The sequence below is a fragment of the Amborella trichopoda genome, chromosome 6 (assembly GCF_054954075.1).
Source record: "Amborella trichopoda isolate Santa Cruz 75 chromosome 6, AtrichopodaSantaCruz75HAP2 v2.0, whole genome shotgun sequence".
NCBI classification, from domain to species: Eukaryota; Viridiplantae; Streptophyta; class Magnoliopsida; order Amborellales; family Amborellaceae; genus Amborella; species Amborella trichopoda.
In genome coordinates this window covers 51,446,771-51,469,630 of record NC_142341.1, presented here as the reverse complement: position 1 = coordinate 51,469,630, position 22,860 = coordinate 51,446,771, and the positions used below count along the sequence as shown (strand labels likewise).

Genomic DNA, 22,860 nt, shown 5'->3' with positions numbered 1-22,860 from the left:
TCATGCACTCGCCATTCCGCCTCGCATCTAGCATACAAGGCTGCCTGTCTAACCGCATGCCTGCCTTTTATCGCACATGGCAGGCTGTACGCACCTTGTGCACATGGTTGTCTGCACCAATTGAGTACTTAGGGAAAAGGGCTTTGACAGTAAGGTTCATTTTTTTAAAAAAAAACAAACGTCGAGGTCTTATTAACATTTCTTTTTAGGTTGGCCACTAGTATGATGTTGCACATATCCATCTGATTTATTTATTTATTTTTTTAATTTTTGTTGTTTTTAGGGCAGTCCAATGCCTCATATATTGCATCAACCAATTTTTAGACCGGTTTGATATTGGAAACGTAAGACTGCCATATACTAAACTATATCGGTATAATATTTCGTACTTAAAAACTAAAAAATAGATTGAATATATATGATATCCCAAGTTTTTGGTTTTTTTCTTTTTTTATCTTTTTTTTTTTTGTAAATGTTCTTTGGGGCAGTCCGATGTTAAAAATATGAGATTGTACATAGAATTAGCCAATTTACTTTTAGTTCAAGGAGGCCACAATTACTTATATCCATTTGATGTTAACATATGAGAGCTTTGATGTATCACAAAGTACGAGATAATTCCTTCTGAACTTTGAGTTTGGTCAATACAATTAATACAGCCACCCAATTTCAAATCCAATGGTCAGGATTAATTATGACTACCTTTAAATGTTCTCATTGTATACTTTTCCTGGATATATTCCACCTTCCCTATAGCAAATCAAGGTTGCACTATGGCCAAGGCTGGTTGCCAACCCTTGAGGTGAGGAACAAGACCTTTAGAACTCGTTCTTGAAATATTATTCAATCCCTGTTTAAGGTAGCCCCCCGTGATAAACTTTAAGCAGAATACATGCATGAGTTTTAATCAATTTACAATCTCATAAAAAATCACAACCATACACATTAACTAAAAATGAAATCATATAAGAGTTAAGAAAACTAGTATCTACTCAAACCACACCTGCATCATTGTTGATTTTTGTAATTTAGGCTAGTTCGTGGGGAAAGTATCATGTGCACCCATCTAGTGGTACATAATGAACCAAGCCATATCCAACATCTAATAATAAATTTATTTTTTATGTTCAAAATTCTATTTTACCTAGAATTGAGGTAGATGTTTATTTTTATAAGGAGCACTAAATGAAAATAATAATAAAATATTGAAAAAAAAATGATGAAAATAGAGCTTTATGTTTTAGGGGTATGGATTATATGATGGGAAATGTTTATATGCGACCCCAACAACATATAAGTGATATGTGACCCCAATTATTAGGTTACGATTGTTCATATCACAATGTTACATCAAATACTGTTTTATTTTTTATTTTTTTCATAAAATATATTTGGATGAAAATCTGGGCATCTCATCATTAAATTAGGGTGAACCTGGAAAAAATTATATAAAAAAATATTAAAATACCCATATAGTTTTTAGGGGTATTTTAGTAAATTTACATCATGCAAATATTTTTTATTTATTTTTATGATGTGCGCCCTTGTGAGGTCCATGCATGACCCAAATTTGCTTCAAAATAATTTGTAGACTCAAAACAAAAAATAGAAAGTCTGATACTGGGGTCACATACAATATATATATATATATATATATATGAGCGGGGTCAATAGAAAGTCTCCCCTTATATGATCAACATAAAACTTACTGTGTAGAATTCAAACAATTTTCAGTAGAAAGGATTCTATGCAATAGTTGGTAACGAAAAAAAAAAATGGAGCTAACCAAAATGCAAAAAGAGTGTTCGAACTTCCAAGAAAATTGTGTTCTCCAAAACAATTTAAATTCAAAACATAATCTTTATGAAAACACATTCATTAGAGAAAACATTATCCAAAAACCAAAACAAGGACATAACAATGGAAGTGAATGCCATCGATGAGTAAACCCCATTACATTCAGAATAAACCCTCCCAGACACTTAAACATTTATATTAATTCTAACGACTCTACTATGCCTTATAATTTTGAGTGTTGCATGTATTTAGAATTGGATCTAATGACCCGATCATTGCTTATCATCTTTTTGGCATTGTTTTGTAGTTAATTTGGGATCATGGAATGAGATATCTAAACCAATCGACTTAATTTAATTTAGAAAAATTTTGATGGATGCATTAGTTATTGATGGTTATTGCATTTGTTTATTTTTATTTATTTACATTATTTTTGCTGAACTGTATTTTTTACCTAAATTTTTGCATTCCAACTTTTGGACCAAAACCGTATAGTGGTGAGTCAATATATTATCATTCCCCGACTCATTAACTATGGTCCTCACAACTTTTCTCATGACCACATATTCTCCAAGATCACATGGATCATACAATCCAATACACCAATCCCTAAATGAAGGGTGATCTTGAGATAAAGGCTAAATGAAAAGGCAAAAACAAAAGGCCAAAGGCGTTAGGGTTTGCGATCTAGGGCTTTTTTATATAAAAGACGTTTCATCCTGTTGGCCTTCTCCCCTGTGTTGTTTCACTCTGAAGGGTATCAATGGTGAGAGCGGTATCCCTCTCTAACTCTCTCTATAGTTTCTCTCTCTAATTCTCTATGTAGTTTCTCTCTCTGAATCTCGTCTCTATCTCATACCAGTTGTTTTCGGGTTTTATCTCTTATTTCTAGGTTTTTGCTCCATGGTAAGGAGATCCTTTCTGTATCTACTCTGCCTCTTTAGTTTTGTTTGCTTTTTACCGTTGTTGATTTTTCAGGTTTCCATTGCATATTTCTTCTTTACGCGTTCAATCTTGTATCAAACTTAGTCAAAGCAGTGTATACATGACTGTTAGGGATATTGTTTCTTGTGTGTTTGCGCTTCATTGGATGATTATACGTGACTTTTCATCTGTGACTTCATGATCTGTCATTTGCGTATTTGTGTGATTGATTCAATGGGTTTAAGGCCTGATGGTTTAGTTCGTACGGATGCTTTTGTTTTAGACACTCATTTGTGTCATTTCAGACGAGTATTTCAGTGATTTGTTAACTTTATATTGACGCCCTTGTCTTAATTGGGCTGTGGATACTGGATTGCATTTGATGCGTTTGCTTGTTCTAGGGCGAGTGAGGTTTTTCATGGATCTGTGCTTGTGCTTGAGGTGTATGCCTGTTTTTAAATTGCACTATGGGGCTTCATCTGAGTTTTTTTTAATCCTTTTGGGTTTCACTGAGGTTTTTTGTTGATCCTTTCAGCTTCACTGTGGAAGAGTGAGGTTTGATTATAGGGCTTTCACGCGAAATGCTTTCTAGATATTTCAGGTTGTGAGAAGAGATTTCATGATAATGTGATTTCTTCCTTACTATAGGTTTTGTCTAGGCTTAGTGTATCGGAGGTTGTTCATTCTAGAATTCCCCTGGGTCCATGGTGCTTAAGGCTGCTTATGCAGAAGATTTTTCGCAAATTCTCTATTCAATTCTTACTGTTTATGATTTCGTAAAGAAATTTCTTGCTTACTACTTTAATAAATTGATAGAAGGTTTTAGGTTTACTCTACCTGAATAAGAATTCAAAAAAATTGGGTATTGATAAAACTAATATAGGGGTTTCATCTTCCAAAAGGAGCTTCTACGAGAGATTTTTATTTGATTTTTGCTGTTGGATTTTGAGATTTGTAAATAACCATTTTTATCATCAATTGAGATTATTCATCTTCATGGATCCAGTTGTCATTCATTGAAATCTTCATTCCGTTTGCTGTCTTGTTTGTGATGATTTTCATCATTCTGTTGTACTATTATCCATAAGTTCTGAAAAAAATATATTGATGAATACTTTACGGTCATTTTCTTAGCACATTTAAGTGTTTTTTGATTATCTTATATCTAGAACATTGTCACTTGAACATCCCAATGACTCTTGCCAAGGCTGTAAAATTGCGGAATGCACCTTGTTGCGCGCATTTTGCTTTGAATGCATTTTTTTTAAACACTGAATATTGTGGATGTTCTACTTTTAAACTTTCGATATGTTACTTGCTTTCAGTTTTTTTATAGTCGGAAAAAAAAAAAACAAATTGAATGCTATACTATTTTTTCCCTCATTTCTTTAATTGTTTATTAGGTTTATTGTGTTTTGGTAAACAGATTTTCTTGTTTTTGTGCTTTTAGACGTTCTTTTTGTTTTGCATTGCATTTCTTCTTTGTGTTGTACAGGTCATTGTACAGGTCCATAAGTTATTATATGTGTTTGATATTAGTAGGATACTTCCTTGTTTGCCATCTTGTATCTGATAGAAAGAAAAACTGTTGCTTGTTATGTTGGTTTCTGAGTTGTAAATCAATTGTCGTGATGCGCATTCTATGTTATTTCCATTGACTAGTACAGTAGTTAGTGTCAAAATCTTATATTTACTCTCTTGTCTGTCTCTATTTCCAGGCCTTTGTTAAAGCTCAGAAGACAAAGGCCTACTTTAAGAGGTTTCAGGTCAAATTTAAGAGAAGGAGAGGTATTAATCTGTTCTTAGTGCTCACCACACATGGAAATTTGAAAGTTTTTGTCATGCTTCTTTTTTGCATTTGAGTCATTTTCTTACTATGATTATGCTTATTTGTGTTAATTATTTGTTGTTTTTTATGCAGAGGGAAAGACTGATTACAGAGCCAGAATTAGGCTTATTAACCAGGACAAGAATAAGTACAACACTCCCAAATACCGATTTGTTGTACGATTTGTATCCTTTTGGTTCTTCATTGTTAATAGTGTTTTGAAGTTTTTCGATTCTGAACTTGTACCTGTTGCTGATGTAGTAGTCGTTTTGGTTATTGTGAGGTAATTATTGAAATAAGAAATATAATATGAGATGGCTATCAAAAAGTGATTTTAAATTATTTGTGAGTATTCTAGAAATTCCTTGACAAGATGTGTTGCTTAGACCAACAAGGATATAATTGCTCAAATTATATCTGCTAGTATCGCTGGAGATCTTGTGCTCGCTTCTTCCTATGCGCATGAACTGCCTCGATATGGGCTCGAAGTGGGCCTCACAAACTATGCTGCAGGTATGTTTAAAGTGGATTTTGTTCTTAAAACAGAATTTCTTGGTACTGAATTTCCATGAGATGGAGTTTGTAATATCTTTTTTTTTATTTCAAATGTCTTAGCCTACTGCACTGGTTTGTTGCTGGCTCGTCGTGTGTTGAAGCAGCTTGAGATGGACAGCGAGTATGAGGGCAATGTGGAGGTATATACTGCACATATTTCATTATCTTTTAAGAGCTTGGCATTTGATACATACCCATCAGGTCACCACACAAAACGTAGAACAACACCCTCAACTCTTTGCTTTAAACATTTTTTATTCATGTTGCGGTTTGGTAAAAAGTTTTGTTCTTGCCAATTTGGATTGTTCAGCTGGAAAAAATTTGCTTAGTATGAAAGAACTTAGCATTATAGAGTGGTGGCTGATGCTTGTGCATGGCAGTATTGTGATGAACTAGTGATGAATTTCTGTTCACATTTCTATACGTTTGATTGTGGTGAACCATTCTTAGATATTCAAATTTATCACTTTGTGCTTTGATACCAGGCCACTGGAGAGGATTACTCAGTTGAGCCTGCTGAGAGTAGGAGGCCATTCAGGGCTTTACTTGATGTTGGCCTTGTGAAAACTACAACAGGGAATCGTGTGTTTGGTGCACTAAAGGTATCTGATTCCTATTTAGTGGGTGTCCTTTTTGCCTTCGATGTGTTTTATGTTGCATTTTATTGTCTATGTAGCCGGACTTTTAATATTCCGACGCACATGGCCATAAAATTGCATTTTTGGAGTTTATAGTTTATATTGAATCTCCTTCATTTCATCTGACTTAATGTCAATTTGGTATTTCACAATATCCATCTGGACTGGTAACAATGTATTTGGGTGACATACTTTATAAAGGTTGATTTCATGATTTCATCTCTTAATCTTTTATTTTCTTATTTCTTCTTGATTTTGTACTATTTTGATAATTGTATAAATTAAGTGAAAATGTTTGATTCCTCTAGATAGAAGCTAAAGAGGTACTGGTATTCTTTACCTCTCTTTCCCATATGTTATTATGCTACGAACATATGATCAAGTATTGGAATAGTGACTTTGATTCGTGCATCTAGAGATCTAACATTTCATATTCTGCTGATCCCTTGGAGGTAAGGGTTGTTTAAAAGCTCTGAAGGTGTGGAATCAATTAGTATTCCCTAAACATGTTTCATTGTTTGATTCTTGCTGGAAAAATTAGAATGACTTACCTGATAATTTACAAGGAGCCAAGGGGATATGGGAAAATTTACTCTGATCTCAAGATGGATTTGGAATAAAGTCGATTCGAAATAATTGGAACCTCTTAAGTTCCGCTTGGGTTTTTGCTGTGTTTATTACTCTCTACCATCAATTCAATGTCAACCTTTATCAAAAAAAATTGGAACCTCTTCAGTTTAGGGACTCCCAGTATCATGTCGATTAGTAAAATAATGCGTCTATGGTGTACATTGATGCCTTTATTTTATTTATATATTTATTTATTATTTGTATTATGTATGTGTAATTTGGACGCCTTAAATTTGCTCCATATACCTGAGGACTTCTTTTTCTCTCTTACTGGTATACTTGATTGATTGGAGATTGGATGATCCATATTCTCTCTTTCTTTTCTGGAATGATATGCTTGTATGCTGTGTTTCAGGGTGCTTTGGATGGTGGGCTTGACATTCCTCACAGTGACAAGAGATTTGCAGGGTATAGCAAGGATGACAAGTCCCTAGACGCTGAGGTCCACCGCAAGTATATCTATGGTGGCCATGTTGCAGCTTACATGTCGGTGAGTTTTTTGAACCCTGCCTTCTGAGTCCTACATGTTCTCTCTCTGAATATATAAATACACTCTTGGCTATTGAGATTTTTCCTGCTGTTCCTTTTGTCTCATCCTTTTTATGGGTCACATTCAAGGTTCTCACACCCGATAACACCACCGAAATGTTTGTTTTTTCTCACAGATATAGTCACAATTTTGAGCTCTTTTACGTAGGGCCAATCTTTTTTTATGACTATCATCCTTCTCAAATACATAGAAGTGACTTCCTTCTATGTGTCTCTATCATCCTTCTCAAATTTGGGATGTGCCGCATGCTGGAATGCGGACCTTTTTTAGTTTGGGGTTTATTTTTATTCTTACTTTTGAGCTTATCTTATATTTTTGACATCCAGATGTTGAGGGAAGATGAACCAGAGAAGTATCAGTCTCATTTTGTTGAGTATCTCAAGAGGGAAATTGAGCCTGAAAGCATAGAAGAAATGTACAAGAAGGTTCATACCGCCATAAGGGCAGACCCAAGTTCTGTGAAGAAGAAGCCTGCTCCAAAGGAGCACAAACGGTACCATCTATTTCTCAATTTCCATCCTCTTTCTTTAGAGAACAAACTATTAACCTACTATATTACCGGCTCTATTTAGATATAGATATGCTATTGTGTCATGGATACTTTCCTTTTAAACATAAAAAACTCTTCCTAGTGTGTCAATTTTGCATTCTACTTTGGTGACTTTGTTTTGGGATTGTAAACTTCTGTTATCATCACAGAACAAGCGACTCTTTACTGATTTTATTATCTTTTGTCTGGAAATGTTGTTTCTCATCTTCATAAGAATCTATATAGGAGAGAAATTGTCTATTCATGGTCACTGCCTCGAATCCGTATATGTGTTCTGGTTCTCTTATATGTCTTTTGTTGTTTTTGTTGCAGTTATAATCTGAAGAAATTGACCTATGAGGAGAGGAAGGCCAAGCTGGTGGAGCGTTTGAATGCTTTGAATTCGGCAGCAGGAGACGATGATGAGGATGAAGAGTAGATATATAATTCCAAAAGCTGAAGTTTTGGTATTCTCACTTTTTTTTGACATTATCAGTATTTCATCTTCTAGGATGCCTTTTTTGTTTTTCTATATTATCCTTTTGTTTGAGAGCAAGACACAGATTGTTTCGGATTTCAGATATTTCCAGAGAGCAGTTGAATGTCTTTTCAATGTTGGGCTGATAGACTTGAATTATAGGTTTGATATGCATTAGTTTATGCATCTCAACTTCATTTAGAATTTGCTTTTTTACCAATTCTTGTTCCTAGTGTTTTCTGGAGAGAGATTTTGTATATTTTCATGTTTTGGAGAGAGGCAGAGGGGTTTTGAGAGATTTTGAGTGTTATGTTTTGAGAGACAGAATAAGTGAGTGAGTGATTTTGAATGTTTCATGCACGATGCATAAAGGGTGATTGTGAGACTTTCTTTTAGCAAAATGTAAATGGTGTTGTGTTGTTTTATCTTGCTTGATCATGGGGGCTAGCTTAGGCTGGATGGCCAAGATTCCAATGGTTGCGAGTACGAGACAGGAGGGAATAGGGGCTGAATATCAAAAAAAATATTGGTGTATTTTTTGGGTGTCAACAATTTTTGTTATTTTTATTTGGAGGTCCTAGATAATTATCACTAAGGGCAATGTAAGCTTCAATTGTTGTTCGGCCTGTACTAAAGAAAAACAAAGGCAGAATATTGAAAGGGCAAACAAAAGAGCTTCCATCAGAGAGGGAATGAGCAATACCCTCCGGAATGAGAAGGCTCTTGTCGGACTATCGGCTTCATCGACAAGAAACTTCCCAGTTCGCAGCCAGAAGAACAGGATCAACTCAAGCTCCAACAACACTTCGGGCGGGAGAGAAAGAGTTACTCTCCATGGCCCTTAAACACAGGACAGCACTCAACCAATCCGCACCTTACACCCACAACTCCACTACACTCTACTGCATCCAATCTGACTCTGTTGGCTGGCTGGCTGGCTGGTGGGTAGCGATCTTTTCCTCTAGCAAGAGTTTTAGGAATCAATATAAGAGTACTAAGATCGAGGTAGATAGGTTTAAAGGGGATGAAACCCCATAGAATGTCATTAACGGGGCAAATTAGCTCTCTACTAAAATTTGATGTTTTCCTTTTGACTCTTTCAATTTTTTTTTAATCGTTTTAAGTTTTTATATCACTCCTATAATAATTTTTAATCGTTCTAAAAAAGTTGTAAGGTACCCGTCTCTTATTTGGAAAAAGGATTAATGAGGGTCTGTAATTTGAGATGTCTCTGGGTGGTGGTCCGTTGCAGCGGGAACCATAGGGGCTAGCTGTGTGGGAAAAGTCTTTGGGGGAGGTCGGGGCGTGAGAAAGGTGGCTGGAGCCAAAGGGACTAGCTGTATTGGGGGAAGTCTTTGGGGCGGTCGGCGCGTGAGAAAAGTCTTGTCGTGGGGTGGTGGTCAGGACTCGCTGTGGGTGCCTTTGGCAAAGGTGCGGGAAATGCCATAGGTTTGCACCCAATTTTGTTCATTGCTCTTGTAATTGTGAAGGGGTGGAGTTACCTTGGCCATTTGCATGCTCTGTCTCTCTTTGCAAGTTTGGGGCTAGCTGTTCTTTCGGGAGGTCAGGGCATGAGAAAAGTCTCAGTGCTGTAAGTTTGGGGCTAGCTGTGTGGGAAATGACTTTGGGCAGTTCAGGACCTGAGAAAAATTTCAGGGGTGATCGGGGCTTGCTGCGGTAGTCATAGGCCTGAGAAAAGTCTCTGGTCCCTGAGGTAGTGTTCGGGGTTCGCTGCGGGAGCCACAGGCAAAGGTGTGCGAATGTATGCGGTATGCCCTTTGACGATACGACTCCATATTTCTCTTAGGTTCTGGTCGACCAAAGAAAGGGATTGATGGAGTTGGGGAGATGAATATGGCGATAGAGTTGCAGTTATAGGAGAGGCAGTAACGGTGGAGTGGCTTTGCCCATCTATGGAAATGCCAAACGGCGTTGTGGTCATACCCCATTCATGGAAAGGCCCGGGACTGGTCGGCTGGATCTCCCCCCTTTGCTAGAGGGAGATAGATGGCTCACAAGAGGGAGAGAGTCTAAACAAATGAGAGGATGTGGCAAGGGGATTTCTAAGAGAGAATTTTCAGAAATTTCCTTTAAAGTCCTTTAAAGTTGAAAATGGAAGTACACCCATAAATTGTATAGGAACTTAGTAAAATAAGGGGCAACTGAAGTAAATAAATGGTTCATAGCAACTGAAGTAAATAAATGGTCCATACTTTCGTTCTGATGATGATGACGACGACAATGACGACTTTGTTTTTGGATATTCCATTTTTTGTCTTTCAAAGTTTTGCAACACTTTGCATTAATGTGTAGGAAGATATTGGGTTTTGCAAGTGAGAAGACTTATTACTTGACATGCCCAAAGATCATAGCTAGAATATACTCTTTTAGAGCATAGTATGTAGTGTTGCGTGGAGCATAGCAACAATATGCTTTCTCAGAGCACAACATACAGTATTTACATGGACAACTAAACGACTTTCAGTGTCCAACAACATGGAAGGTGTCCAGTAGTTTTGCCTAAAAAAAGCATTGCAATAAGATATACTTGGGCACTTATTAATGTCAAATTGAACATTATAACATGGACAAAAAGCATATTATAGGTGTCCAATGTGTGTCAAAAGTGTCGAGTACTGCAACTTCTATAACTAATGCACAAAGACACACCTTAACAATTATTATCCTGATATAAATTGATATATTTCTCTAGTGTATGTAATTTACTGGGACATATATATCACATGAGAAAGTTCTTGATGAAGTTGTAGAACTCGAAAATTTGAGTTGAACCAGGTTTGAGCTAATATACTAGCCCAGGCTTGGAGCATCATGCTGCATAAGGCCATTTTTGGGAAGATTGCCTTTACATAACTTCGCATGTAGCCCTGGCAAGGCTAAATTTGGAATAGACACTGACATGCCCAACAGGGATGTCTTAGTAGTTACTATTTTGGCTTAAAAAGTCGACACAGCTAAACATGTTCATGGAATTCATTTCTCATAAATGAGGATAGTTTGCAGATGCATCCGTAGGTGTAGAGGTAAGGTGCACCTTCAAATTTTATCATGGTATATAATTTTGATAGAAAATATTCTTAGGATTATCTCAAGATCTATTTTTATATCTAGTTATAAAATTTTAAATTTAAAAAATGGTTAAAATCAAGTAGATCAATAAACATATGAAAATTTTGAAAATGGACGGTGTAGATAATATGTTGTAAAATGCACTATTTTTGAGATTTTTATTTTTCATAGTCATACATCTCGATGTCAAGCTGATCAATCAAAGGGTTTTTCAACATTAAAACTACCTTTTTCGATGGATTTTTTAGGGGCATCTGTAGTTCTACATTATAAGTTAGCATCCTTATATAAACTTTTTTCCATAAATAAATAGCATTTTACTAGAATGTACAGTGGATTTCACCAAAAGTTTATGGCCATAGTCTTTTTGGTGTATGGAAAGCCATCAACTGCTACCTCCATTGCCATCAATTCATTTTAGTTAAGTTTAGGGGGAATTAAAGCTTCATCAATCTTGGCAATAGTGATTATTAACACGTTAGTAGTAAAGATGGGGCCATGCATTTTAGGGAGAAAGGAATTGAATTGAAATTCTTTTGGACATTTTGGAAGTGCATTTTCACTGGTTTTCATGATTAGGTGGAAACAAATTTTATGAGCTTTGCCAAGAACATATATTTGGTGCGTTTTTGTTAATGGTTTTGGTATGAACTGGTTTTTGGTTTATGCTGGAAATGGGTTCTAAATAAATTTTTTCTGGAACACATGGATAGTGTGATTTCGCACATTCACTCGGTAGGAGTTATATTTTAGTTCATGTTTAAAACAAGTTGTATGAAATTCATCATATACCAATTGATATAAGAGATTACTAGTTTATCTTGGTTTGATATTTATTTGCCATTGTTATTGGGTCAAATAAATAAAGAAAAGTAGATTGAGAAATTGAGATATTGGAGTAGACCTACTATAAGATGAAAGCTATATCAATCAAAGAAATATATATTAAGAAATGATAGAAGAATAGATCTATTAAGGAAAAAAATTCTATAATTAATTAATTTATAAAAAATGAATTTCTGAATTCAAATATTTCTATTCTAAATTACATTATAAAATTTCTTGATATTCTATTTATATTATAGAAAAATGAAATTTTAATTCAAATATTAATATTATAAAAAATATTAATATTGTACTTTTAAAATAAAATGAAGTTCTATTTTATTATAATCAAGAGTTATTTATATTTGTTTTATATTATTATTAATCATTTATTATAGAGTAAATTATGTATTACTTATAAAGTAAAAAATGTAATTCTAAGAGTAGTATACTAATAGTCCCCTGGTTACGGGTTTTCTCAAGAGAAAATGGTTACAGGTTTTCTCAAGATAAACAAATTGAAACAAATTAAGCAAGCTATCAAATAGTCCCCTGTTTACGGGTTTTCTGTAAACCAGAAACAAATTAAAATTATAAGATTTGAACCAAATTGAGCAAGAAGTATCACAATTTGGTAAAATGTGAACCAAATTGAGCAAGGCTACCGCATCTACTCCTTTCTGATATTGGGTTCAAGTTTTAATAGTGCCGTCTTTTTGTAAAAAATAAACAAATTTGCCTTTATTATTTGATCAATTCTCTCACTAAACGATAAACAAATTTGCATTTGATCAATTCTCTCACCTCTATTTGATAAGGTGTGTCCCAAATTGAGCAAGGGCTACCACGACCTAAATTGAGGAACCTACCACCTTTACCATTTCCTTATATGATATTGTGCTCATTCAAGTTTTTACCATTTCCTTATATGATATCGTGCTCATTCAGGTTTCCTTATATGATATTGTGCTCATTTACTTTAAGAGCGGCCATTTCCCAAATCAAAGTTTAAACTACCTTGAACTTATATATACGCTTTCGTCAAACTTGAAAAAATTGGGGTTTTATAAAGCACATTTCATGGTATTCTATCTCCTTATTGTATTGTTTTACTTATAACATAGCAATTAAATAACAACAATACTCTTGAAATTATTGTGTTGTTTTATTTAAGAGATAACAGGGTATTTGTCTCCTTATTGTGTTGTTTTACTTAGGAGATAACAACTGAATAGCTACCATACTTGAAAAGAAGAAGAAAAATATTGGGATATAGCTGCAATACTTAAATAAATGTTACAATGTAGAAAGGGAAAAGATTTTATCGGAAAAAAAGAAAAAAAAAATACTGGGATATAGCTAATCACAATGTTCAAAGAGGCTGAAAAAAAAAATCAACAAAAAAAAACCATTTAAGGAATGTGAAAATTATTTAATCACAAAGTTGGGATAGTAACGACTTACCCAAAAAAAACAAAGTTGGGATAGCTAAATAATAGGAGAGAGAGTCACAAAGTTGACAACTGAGATAACATGATGGTTATTAAGATGAATGAGAAACAAAGTTGTGATAGTTAGATAACATGAATAAGAGATAGAGATAGATAATATTATGAATATGAGAGATGATAAGGTTGGAATACTTGCTAGGTAATATAAGAGAGAGGGGTTTTTAATTTCAGGGGAGAGAGGAGTGTTTTTAATGAGAAATGGAGGTTTTAAAGAGAAGGGATTTAATTTGAATGCAGAGAAATACATTAAGGGTCATTAATTTTAAAGAGAGAATTTTAACTTGAATTATATACCGCATAATCACAAAGCTGAAATCCCAACTTTATGAGCAACTGGTCGGGTTAGGGTGATATGGGACCTGGACCCGAATTCACAAGACCCATTCCTGGACCCAAGCTCAAATAATATTCGGGTCCAAGATTTGGACCTAGACCCAGCCCACCAAATCCAAGTTTTGGACCCATACTCGGACCTGGATTAGGTTTACCCCGCAGGTCTTTGGTTGGATCTAGGTCCATTGCCACCACATAGTCGTATAGTTAAGAACCCCGACTTTCTTCCACCCTTTGGAGACTTCCCTTGGACCAAGATCTCGTCCCTTGCATGGGTGAGTCACTTGGTCGAGTGGCATGTAGACTCCCCCCAGGTGTTGTGCATGGTTTAGAAGCCTTTAGAAAATAAAATAAAAAATAAAAGTCAAATACAATAAAAAATTCCAAATAAAATGTGGTTTTAAGACAAATTGATTTATATTTAAGATATTTTAAGAAGTCCGAAAAGCGAAAAAATTAAAAATAGGGCACATGGAAAGAGTAGCTCACCATTCTTTGCCAACAATATTTATACACCAATCCCATATTTTTAATGCATTTTTTAGGTTTTTTTTATTTTAATATTTCTTGAGTTCTACTTCCACCTAATAACTGGGTAACTCGGCTCATCAAGAGGGGAGTACCAGTAACTTACCAAGTAGGAGTGGACTCGGTCGGGTCTTGAAACACTACTTTCTTCTATGCATGTGAGGTTTTACATGGTGGGAATTATTGGATTTGGTACTATCCAAAATCACCCACATTAAAAAATCCTGTCGGATTGAGATATTCATATATTATGTGGGATTGAGATTGAGATTGATAAGTTTCCTAAAAGAAATAGAAATCTAAAAGCTTATGACTCTTTAGATATATGTGGAACATCAATAAGGAGTTTTACTTTCTATTTAATATGGACTCCTAACTATATATATATATATATATATATATATATATATATATATAATGAAAGTGCAGAGAATTGGTACGCCCTATTTGGGTCACATATGAGAATTGTGGCTCCTCTAAAGAGAGGGGAGCAGGGCCTCCTGTGCATAAGATACAAAGTTTCATCTTAGAGAGATAAGAGCTTCTTATGGAGAAGTTTTATCTTGGAGAGATAAGAGCTCATGGAGAAAAACATTGTGATGGTGCCTCCTGTAGACTCCTGGATATCGATAGGCTTGTTCATAAAGATTGAGAAGACTTGTTTCTTGATGCCTTATGTATAATCCTAGAGATTCATATGCATGTTTGTCTCTTGGTGCCTCCTGTAGACTCCTGGAGATTGATAGGTACTGAGAGGCTTCTCTTGTAGAGAAGTAGACTCTTGCATATTAATAGACTTGTTTTTGGAGATTGAGAGGCTTGTTTCTTGGTGTCTCCTGTAGACTCTTAGTTTCTTGGTGCCTCATGCAGATTCCTGGAGATTGACAGACTTGTTCTTAGATATTGAGAGGCTTGTTTCTTGTATAGAAGTAGACTCTTGGAGACTGATAGGCTTGTTCTTGAATATTGAGAGGCATGTTCCTTGTAAAGAAGTAGACTCCTATAGATTGATAGGCTTGTTCTTGGATATTGAGAGGCTTGTTTCTTGTAGAGAAGCAGACTCCTGAAAGTTGATATGCGTGTTCCTGAATATTGAGAGGCTTGTTTCTTGTAGAGCAGTAGACTCCTGGACATTGATAGGCTTGTTCCTAGAGATCAAAATGTTTGTTTATTGTGGAGAAGTTGTTCCCGTAGAGATCTTGGGTGCTTTCCCTTTTAAAGTATGGTTTGCTCTCAAAGTTCTCTTATTAGATTTTGGGTGCTTCCCCTTCTGGTGAGATAAAATCTCGTTTGCTCGCAATCTTCTTTTCTTAGATTTTGGGTACCCTTTTAGTGTGATAAATTCTCATTTACTCTCAAAGTTCTCTTCTTAAGTCTCGTTTGCTCTCAAAGTTCTCTTAAATATCTCTTCTTTGACAGTGGTCTAGTTATTGTCTCTTACTAGACAGTGGTCTAGTTACAAAATATAGTTAAGAGATTAGTAGTAGTGCCATTTGAGAGAGTAGGTCTAAAAAGGTTTTACTCGGCTGGATTTTTATCGAGGTTTTTTCCAAAATCTATGATGTAACTTTCATTGGTATAATAGATTTTAGTTTGTCTTACCTGTGGATAGAGCCCTTCGTAGTGAACTACATAAATATTTGTATTCTTGTGGTATGCGTTTCATATTTTTTTTTCATATGTTATTTACCAAAAATCAACCCGTTGAGTTTAGAGCTTCCGCGCACAACAATAACACCTCTCTCTCTCTCTAAAGTGACGCACAATATTCATTTTATTATAAATGGGAAACTTTCGAACTTCACAATTAAATGCAAAAATGTGTGGATTTTCCTTTAAATGATTGTCTAATTGGTGGTTTGATGGAGATCTGTGTAAGTTCGGGCCAAAATGACATGGTCCCACATGATCACATTAAGTTTTTCCCTATTTCTTTCTCCAACATGGCTTTTAAACTTTCACTTAAATTCTAATGTTTTAAAAGTAAGCGATTTTTTATCGAGATCGTCGATTTGGATGGCAATCAGCTTGGGCCAAATTGGTTCAAGATCATATGCGTCTTGGCCTGGTTTCCCCTAAAACCCTCGTAATATATACTTTTGTCCTTTATTTTAAGTTCATGTAATGTTTTTTTAGGTGCCATTTAAATCAGCACCCCACAAATCACTTTTAATTTTTGTTTCATTTTTTTTTATTTTTTTTTTAATCACAAATTCGAATCGATCCAGATCACCGATCCGGCACAGATATGCGGGTGAATGACCCATCATATTGATTCAGATTTTAAAATATTGGTTAATTCAAAATAAATCAAAGGTATTTTGGTCATAAATCATTGTTCTCAAACCCATTATACACTAAAATAGCAAATGAAAAGTATATAATAAGACTATTCACTTTTGGTATGAGGAGATCCAATGGATGTGAAATCGGGTGGATAGAAGTTGGCCATGGATGATGCTCAAAATCTCAAAGAATCGTTTTTGAAACTCTGTCAACAACCCTTAAGCTCCCATATCCATATTGTACATCTCGGTGACTGTGACCTCCTTGTATCAAGGTAAATTTTCTTCTAATATACTATGCCTCCTAAGAGGCAGGGGCCCAAAGTCGAAGCAATGTAAGATGGGCCCAAATCGAGTTCAAGAGAATGAGGCCCAAGCCCAGCCTAGGCAAAGCAAAAAAAAAAGGGTCGACCCAGGTGGGTCCTATGTATATAAGGAGATTCCTTTAACACCTGTCTTATATTCTTAAAAAAAATTTAGGGCAGGACCAAGTTGTTGCTAGTATGCGCCCGACCTAAATATATTTTAGGCCATCAAATCAGGCTCAGGCCCAGCGTAGCGCATCGGCCTCAAAATGCAATCAGAATCTGGCCTAGCCCGAAAGCCCACCAGTATATTCCAATATTATAAGCTCCCTTTTATGAAGAAGTTAAAAGAAATTGGCATATGCCTCGGGGACGCATGTCCATTTTAAAGATGGATGTAAATGGGTGGCCCCTCAAAAAAACAAATCAATATTATCATAAAATTATTATTTTTAATTTTTAATTTATTTCTTTATATATTAATGATCTCTATGTCAAAGAATATATAATTTTTAGTTTAAATTTTTTTATTTATATATAAATAATCTATATGTTAGAGATTATATATTCCTAAAAAATTAGGTCCAAAATCCATCTAAAACATTAATTTTAAGAGGGGACTCATTTCTACATATGAGTCTTAGGACTCATAGAAACCGTCCCAAAGTTAAATTGAGAGTTCAAGCCCATAAAGTGAACGAGAGACCCAAGGGCACTGATATTCAGAGAAATTTTGTGGAAATTCTACGAAATTTTGATGTTCGTACCAATTTTGGGATAAAAAAAACAGGAAACCTTATCCTTACTTGACCAATTGGAAGCAATCTTTTCCATCACATATTAGAACATATCCATCCATAAAAAAAACACCACTCACTATTCAAACTTCAAAATCGTTTAATTTTATATGTCCACAAACCTTCCAAATTTGAAACTAGGGTTTACAGTCATGGCCCATGCTTTATCACTATCATCACCAACACTGTCACAAATCACATTGGAGAGACAAAGGAGACCACCAATTTTAGGGTTTCACAGGACCAAGATTGAATGCTCACAAGATGGCCCAATTGATCCTTCAATCTCTAGAAGGCATGTATGTTCCATATATTCCATTCTCCTTTCATGGCTTGGTGACATTTGTTTTTGGTAGTGTTTATTTCTTAAACAATCTCTTACTATTGAAATTTGAAATGATTTTTTAACCCTCTAATGTGCTTTCACTTTTGTACTCATGAGTCATGCACATTCTACATTAATATCATTTTTCTTTTTTCCCCAACCAACTTAACAGTTAACCTCAACTCAAATTATTAGCATTTTTTTTTTAAAAAAAAGAAACCTTTTTTGTATATGGGTATGCATTCTATAAACTACAGTTTAAAAAGTCGAACTCGGGCTCCGATTTGCTAGAAATCCGAGCCAAAGGGTCCGTAGTTTGAATGGGTGAAGTTTTAGCATAAGAATTGGAAGTACAAGAAAAATTCTGGAGACTCCAGTGATGAATCACCATACTCTTGATTCTAAACAAATTTTAGCGATTCCAAATCCACTCGGCGATTTTTAAACCACTCATATATACTTTCGTACGAACATATTCATGGCTTTTGACTGCTAAATTAAGAGGGTGAAGCCTCGTCTTCATCATCAACACCATTTACTTCTGTTAAGCATCTTGAAACCCAAATGCATTTTTTAGATCTTATATGCATCAGTAACCCAAAATAACCAGAAATATAAGCAATCGAACTCTATATGCCGAAGTTTTGAAAATACGTTTTTAACCGTGTTGAGAGAGAGAAAGGTCTATTTATTAAGATGAGAGATATTTTCATTAAGGGTGTGGTTTGCAACTTCGCATAAGGTTGCAACTTTAAACAATCAAATTAAGATGTACCTCCAGATCTTGTCATGAGATGCAATTTTAGTGTTAAAATTCCTTAGGATGCCGTGAGAATGTATTTTTATTTCTAATTACAAAATTTCAAACTTCAAAGATGGTTCGACTCAAACATATTTATAAACGATGTAAATATTGAAAATGGACGGTCCAGATACAGATAATGTGTTACAAGATGTACTATTTTTAGGACTTAAAATCTCTTCTTTCTTTCTTTTTTCAAATCTACTTTTCTCCATATAGAGATGATCAATTAGATGTTTTTCCAACACCAAAACAATATTGTCTGAAATATTTTATAGGTACACCTTAATTCTACGTTTTAAAGTTTATAAACTTCTTCCTTTCCTTAATCTATATATATATATATATATATATATATATAGAGAGAGAGAGAGAGAGAGAGAGAGAGCTTTCTCTTAATCTATTTGTTTATATTGCACAGGGACATCACATTGGCCTTGAGTAGTGCAATTTTGGGCACATTTGTGGGTGAGTCAAAAGCACTTGCAGCTAAAAGGAGGCCTCCCACACCTGAAGAGGAGACCACAAAGAATGATCCCAATGTGAGTGGTGTGATGGCCAAAGTTCTTGCTAGCAAAAAGAGGAAAGAAGCAATGAAAGAATCCATGGCCAAGTTGAGAGAGAAAGGAAAGTCAATTGAAACACCACCACCCCAATAAGCTTGGGCATGTGTCTTTCTCTCTTTCTTTTTCATTTTACTTCAAAATAAATAAATATTATGTTTGGAGTTGATGTGAACAGCTTTGCATGTAAACAAATGAATCTCGATTTAATTGTATGTTCTTTTGTAAAGTTATTGACATAACATTTTGGTAGAGTTGAGGGCTCTTTGTGCGCCTCTCTCCTCACATATGCTAACCATGTCAATGTTTAGGTATTCAATAATACAAATTTTTAATGAAATGTATACAACGGCAACACTTGGACCATTTATTTTTAATATAAGGATAACAAAATCATTATTGACTATTAGATGAGAAATCAAGTGGATACGGACATGCCATTGATTGGACACAAAGCTCTAAGTAAAATTTTTCGAATATTGTGACACGTTAATATGTAGAATGTCAAAGTAGTTGTGACCCCATATATTAATAAATGGTCTTATAGTAAACAATCCCAGTTTCTAAACATGAAGTGGGATGGTCTTACATTGTAGCATAGGCTGGTTGGCTCATATTGGATGCGGATAAGTGATTTGAATAGCCAATAACAATGTATATATTTTTAGCCCATATTTTTAGTATATGTACTTTTAATTAAAAAATAAATATTTGGAGTGCCTGGTTGAAAGTTGAAACCTAACTGTTCCAAAGTTTGGAGTATGACTCCTATATTTCAAAAAGAAAAAAAAATTCCACACACAACAAATGGTTATTTATCGTTTGATCATTCAATATGAACTGTCAATCTTATACTATGATCTTTTCATTTGGTGAAAGATCCACCCACTGGCTTGCTAAATTTAAAGCAATTCACATTCCAAGGGTTTTCAAGATTTGGCTAACTTGAGTGAAGAACTCAATAATCAAATAATGAAGAAAGTAGGTATAAAGGTTGTGAGATTTCATGTAATGTATAAAAAGTATAGGAGTTCAACAATTATGCAACTATGAAGATGCAAAGTGATTCCAAAATACGTTGAGAGACTTCAATATAAGATCGCAAAAATATTGTGAAATAAGAGAATAGATGGGAAAACGTGGGGTTACATGAAATGTTATTGAATATCATCGTAGTTATATTTAAATAATGGAATAGTAACACAAATGTGATTTTTTTTTCTTTTTGGGTAAGTTAGCGGGGAAGACCGGTCCCTATCTGGTTTTTCATAATATCTGGTTTTTCAAATAGTTTATGAGTTAGTTTTTTGAAGGTGTTAATGGGGTGGTATCAACGGGAATGAAAACCACAACATGATTATTAAGTTGTGTGGTACTACCACTAGGATCCAACCCCTTTTCCCAAACAAATGTGTTTTAATATTACTTTGAAGCATGTTACATAGACATGGATATACATGTCAGTGTTTAACACATATATGTGTTAGAATGACTATTTTTAGGGTTATGTTAAGGTGCTCATATTATGGAGTAATTTAACATTGTATTTAAAACAAAAGGACACTTATATACCCTTATTTTGTATATAAAGCTATTTTTTTTTGTAAGGGTATTTTTTGTCATTATGAGGGGTGTGATGACATCTACATGAGGTGTGATATCACCCACATGGAGAATGATGTCGTACCCCATATGGATGACGTCACACTCCTCCTAATAACAAAAAATACCTTTATTAAAAGAATGATTCATGTACAAAACAAGGGTATAGATGTGTCTAGTATTTATTGAGTACAATGATAAATTACTCTATAATGTGAACACCCTAACATAACCCATTTAAAATTGACATTTCATACATGATACTATCCTACACTAAGATAAAGTTAAAAGATTTTATACTCCTATAGGAGTATACTGCCCATTTACTCCCTAGGATAAAACCCAATGTAGAAGTAACCTTAGGACCTTTGAATTTAGGGTGTAACCTCTTCAACCCGCAGGCTAACCTTAGTAAAAAAAAAAAAATTCTAAATTGAACTTTCTATACGCTAGAAAAGATAATGTCATGTGATTGAATGGAGACCATCCAATTTTTGAAAGGCGAGATCTATGTCAAAATCATGCAATTCAAACTTTTCATCCAAAAATAACAATCTAGTGATTATTAGTAGTTCCCAAAAATTCAAAAGCAATAAATCGATACAAGTAGGTCTTATTATTACGAAAATACTTGAAACTGACCGTTATTACCTAGATATCCATTTTTTCAACTTCATAACACTATAATAAAATAAATAATAAAAGAAGAAGGTATACATATAATATGATACCTACTTTTATCACTTTTATTTAAGTAGTGTATTGGTAAAAGCATATGATTTTTTTCAAAAGGTTTTGGTATGATTTTGGTATCAAATCCTGCTCATTTCATGTCGAGATTTTTTTTTTTGTTTTTTAATAAAATAAAAGACATTTATTTTTTCTTGAAAAAATTACATTGCGTATAGAAGGACTTGAACCCTTGACGTGAAAGCATGCATGAAGGGACTTGAACCCTTGACATGCAAGTGTAAAGAATGCATCATAACAAAAAAGCCACGTCCATTTCATGATGGAGCTTTTTTTTTTGGCTTTTTACTAAAATAAAGATTAATGATACTACGAGACCCTCCTACACCCATGTGAATTGCACCTTAAAGGATCACCATTAAATTTTGATAAATATCTCTAGAAAAATTATCAATAAACCCATTCACCCAAGTCTCACACCCATGTCATAACTTTTCTAAATATCCGTATCAAAATTTAATGGTGATCATTTGGGGTCCTACTCACATGGATGTGAGATGGTCTCGTAGTGTCATTGCTCTAAAATAAAAAGCATTCATTCTTTATTTAAAAAATTAGATAGGGCATTGGTGGATTCAAACCCTTCATGTAATAGTATAAAGGCATGCTTGATACCCAAAACATCTATTCAACCGCAAGTTTTAATATTTGAGCATACATAATATTGATGTTTAAAAAATTTGGTTTTTGAAATCATCTTTTTTTAAAAAATGTGTTATGAAGTTGAAAAAATGGACATCTGTAACAACATAAAGTTTTAGGTATTTTTATAATAATGAAAAGTATAACAAATTTTTACGTAATTTCCCCTTATTTTCATGGAATCAATTTACGGAATTCAAGTCTTTTATATTTTTTATATATATATTTAGTGACACTAATATAGATTCCATATTTCTAGTGGAAGAAATCCACTGCTCCACAGGGAGTACGGTGTACACACTCTTATGGTTTTCATCTACTTAGACATAGGTGTTTGAAGAAAGGAAATTCTATTGTGAAAAATTAATATAATGCTCTTTGCCAATACTATATTGGAGATTATCATCGATGACCTTAACCCGAAAACAAACGGGGAGGTATTTTATTGTGAAAAAATCATATAATGCTCTTTGCCAATACTATATTGGAGATTATCATCGATGACCTTAACTCGAAACAAATGGGGAGGTGTACAATGATCTAGATCTAAGGGCCCGTTTGAATCCTGTTCCA

General features: G+C 34.4%; 2 protein-coding genes across 4 annotated transcripts; both read left to right on the top strand.

Annotated features, from left to right (window-relative positions):
• Positions 1-2,534: 2,534 nt before the first annotated feature.
• LOC18448669 (large ribosomal subunit protein uL18) lies at positions 2,535-8,149 on the top strand. 3 transcript variants are annotated; one of them, XM_011630413.3, is made up of 9 exons: positions 2,535-2,563; positions 4,440-4,509; positions 4,643-4,734; positions 4,936-5,062; positions 5,165-5,244; positions 5,590-5,706; positions 6,728-6,862; positions 7,249-7,415; positions 7,785-8,149. In XM_011630413.3, exons 1-9 carry the CDS (start codon positions 2,561-2,563, stop codon positions 7,888-7,890), a joined length of 897 nt encoding a protein of 298 aa, XP_011628715.1. In that variant the 5' UTR covers positions 2,535-2,560; the 3' UTR covers positions 7,891-8,149. The 3 variants fall into 3 exon arrangements, with proteins under 3 accessions (XP_011628715.1, XP_011628714.1, XP_020531985.1); XM_011630412.3 differs by having other exon boundaries at positions 2,535-2,572; XM_020676326.2 differs by having other exon boundaries at positions 2,535-2,703.
• A 9,606-nt stretch (positions 8,150-17,755) lies between these two features.
• LOC105421757 (uncharacterized) lies at positions 17,756-19,389 on the top strand. The gene is made up of 2 exons (XM_011630414.3): positions 17,756-17,898; positions 19,152-19,389. The coding sequence occupies exons 1-2, from the start codon at positions 17,756-17,758 to the stop codon at positions 19,387-19,389; spliced, it is 381 nt and encodes a 126-aa protein (XP_011628716.2).
• Positions 19,390-22,860: the final 3,471 nt, after the last annotated feature.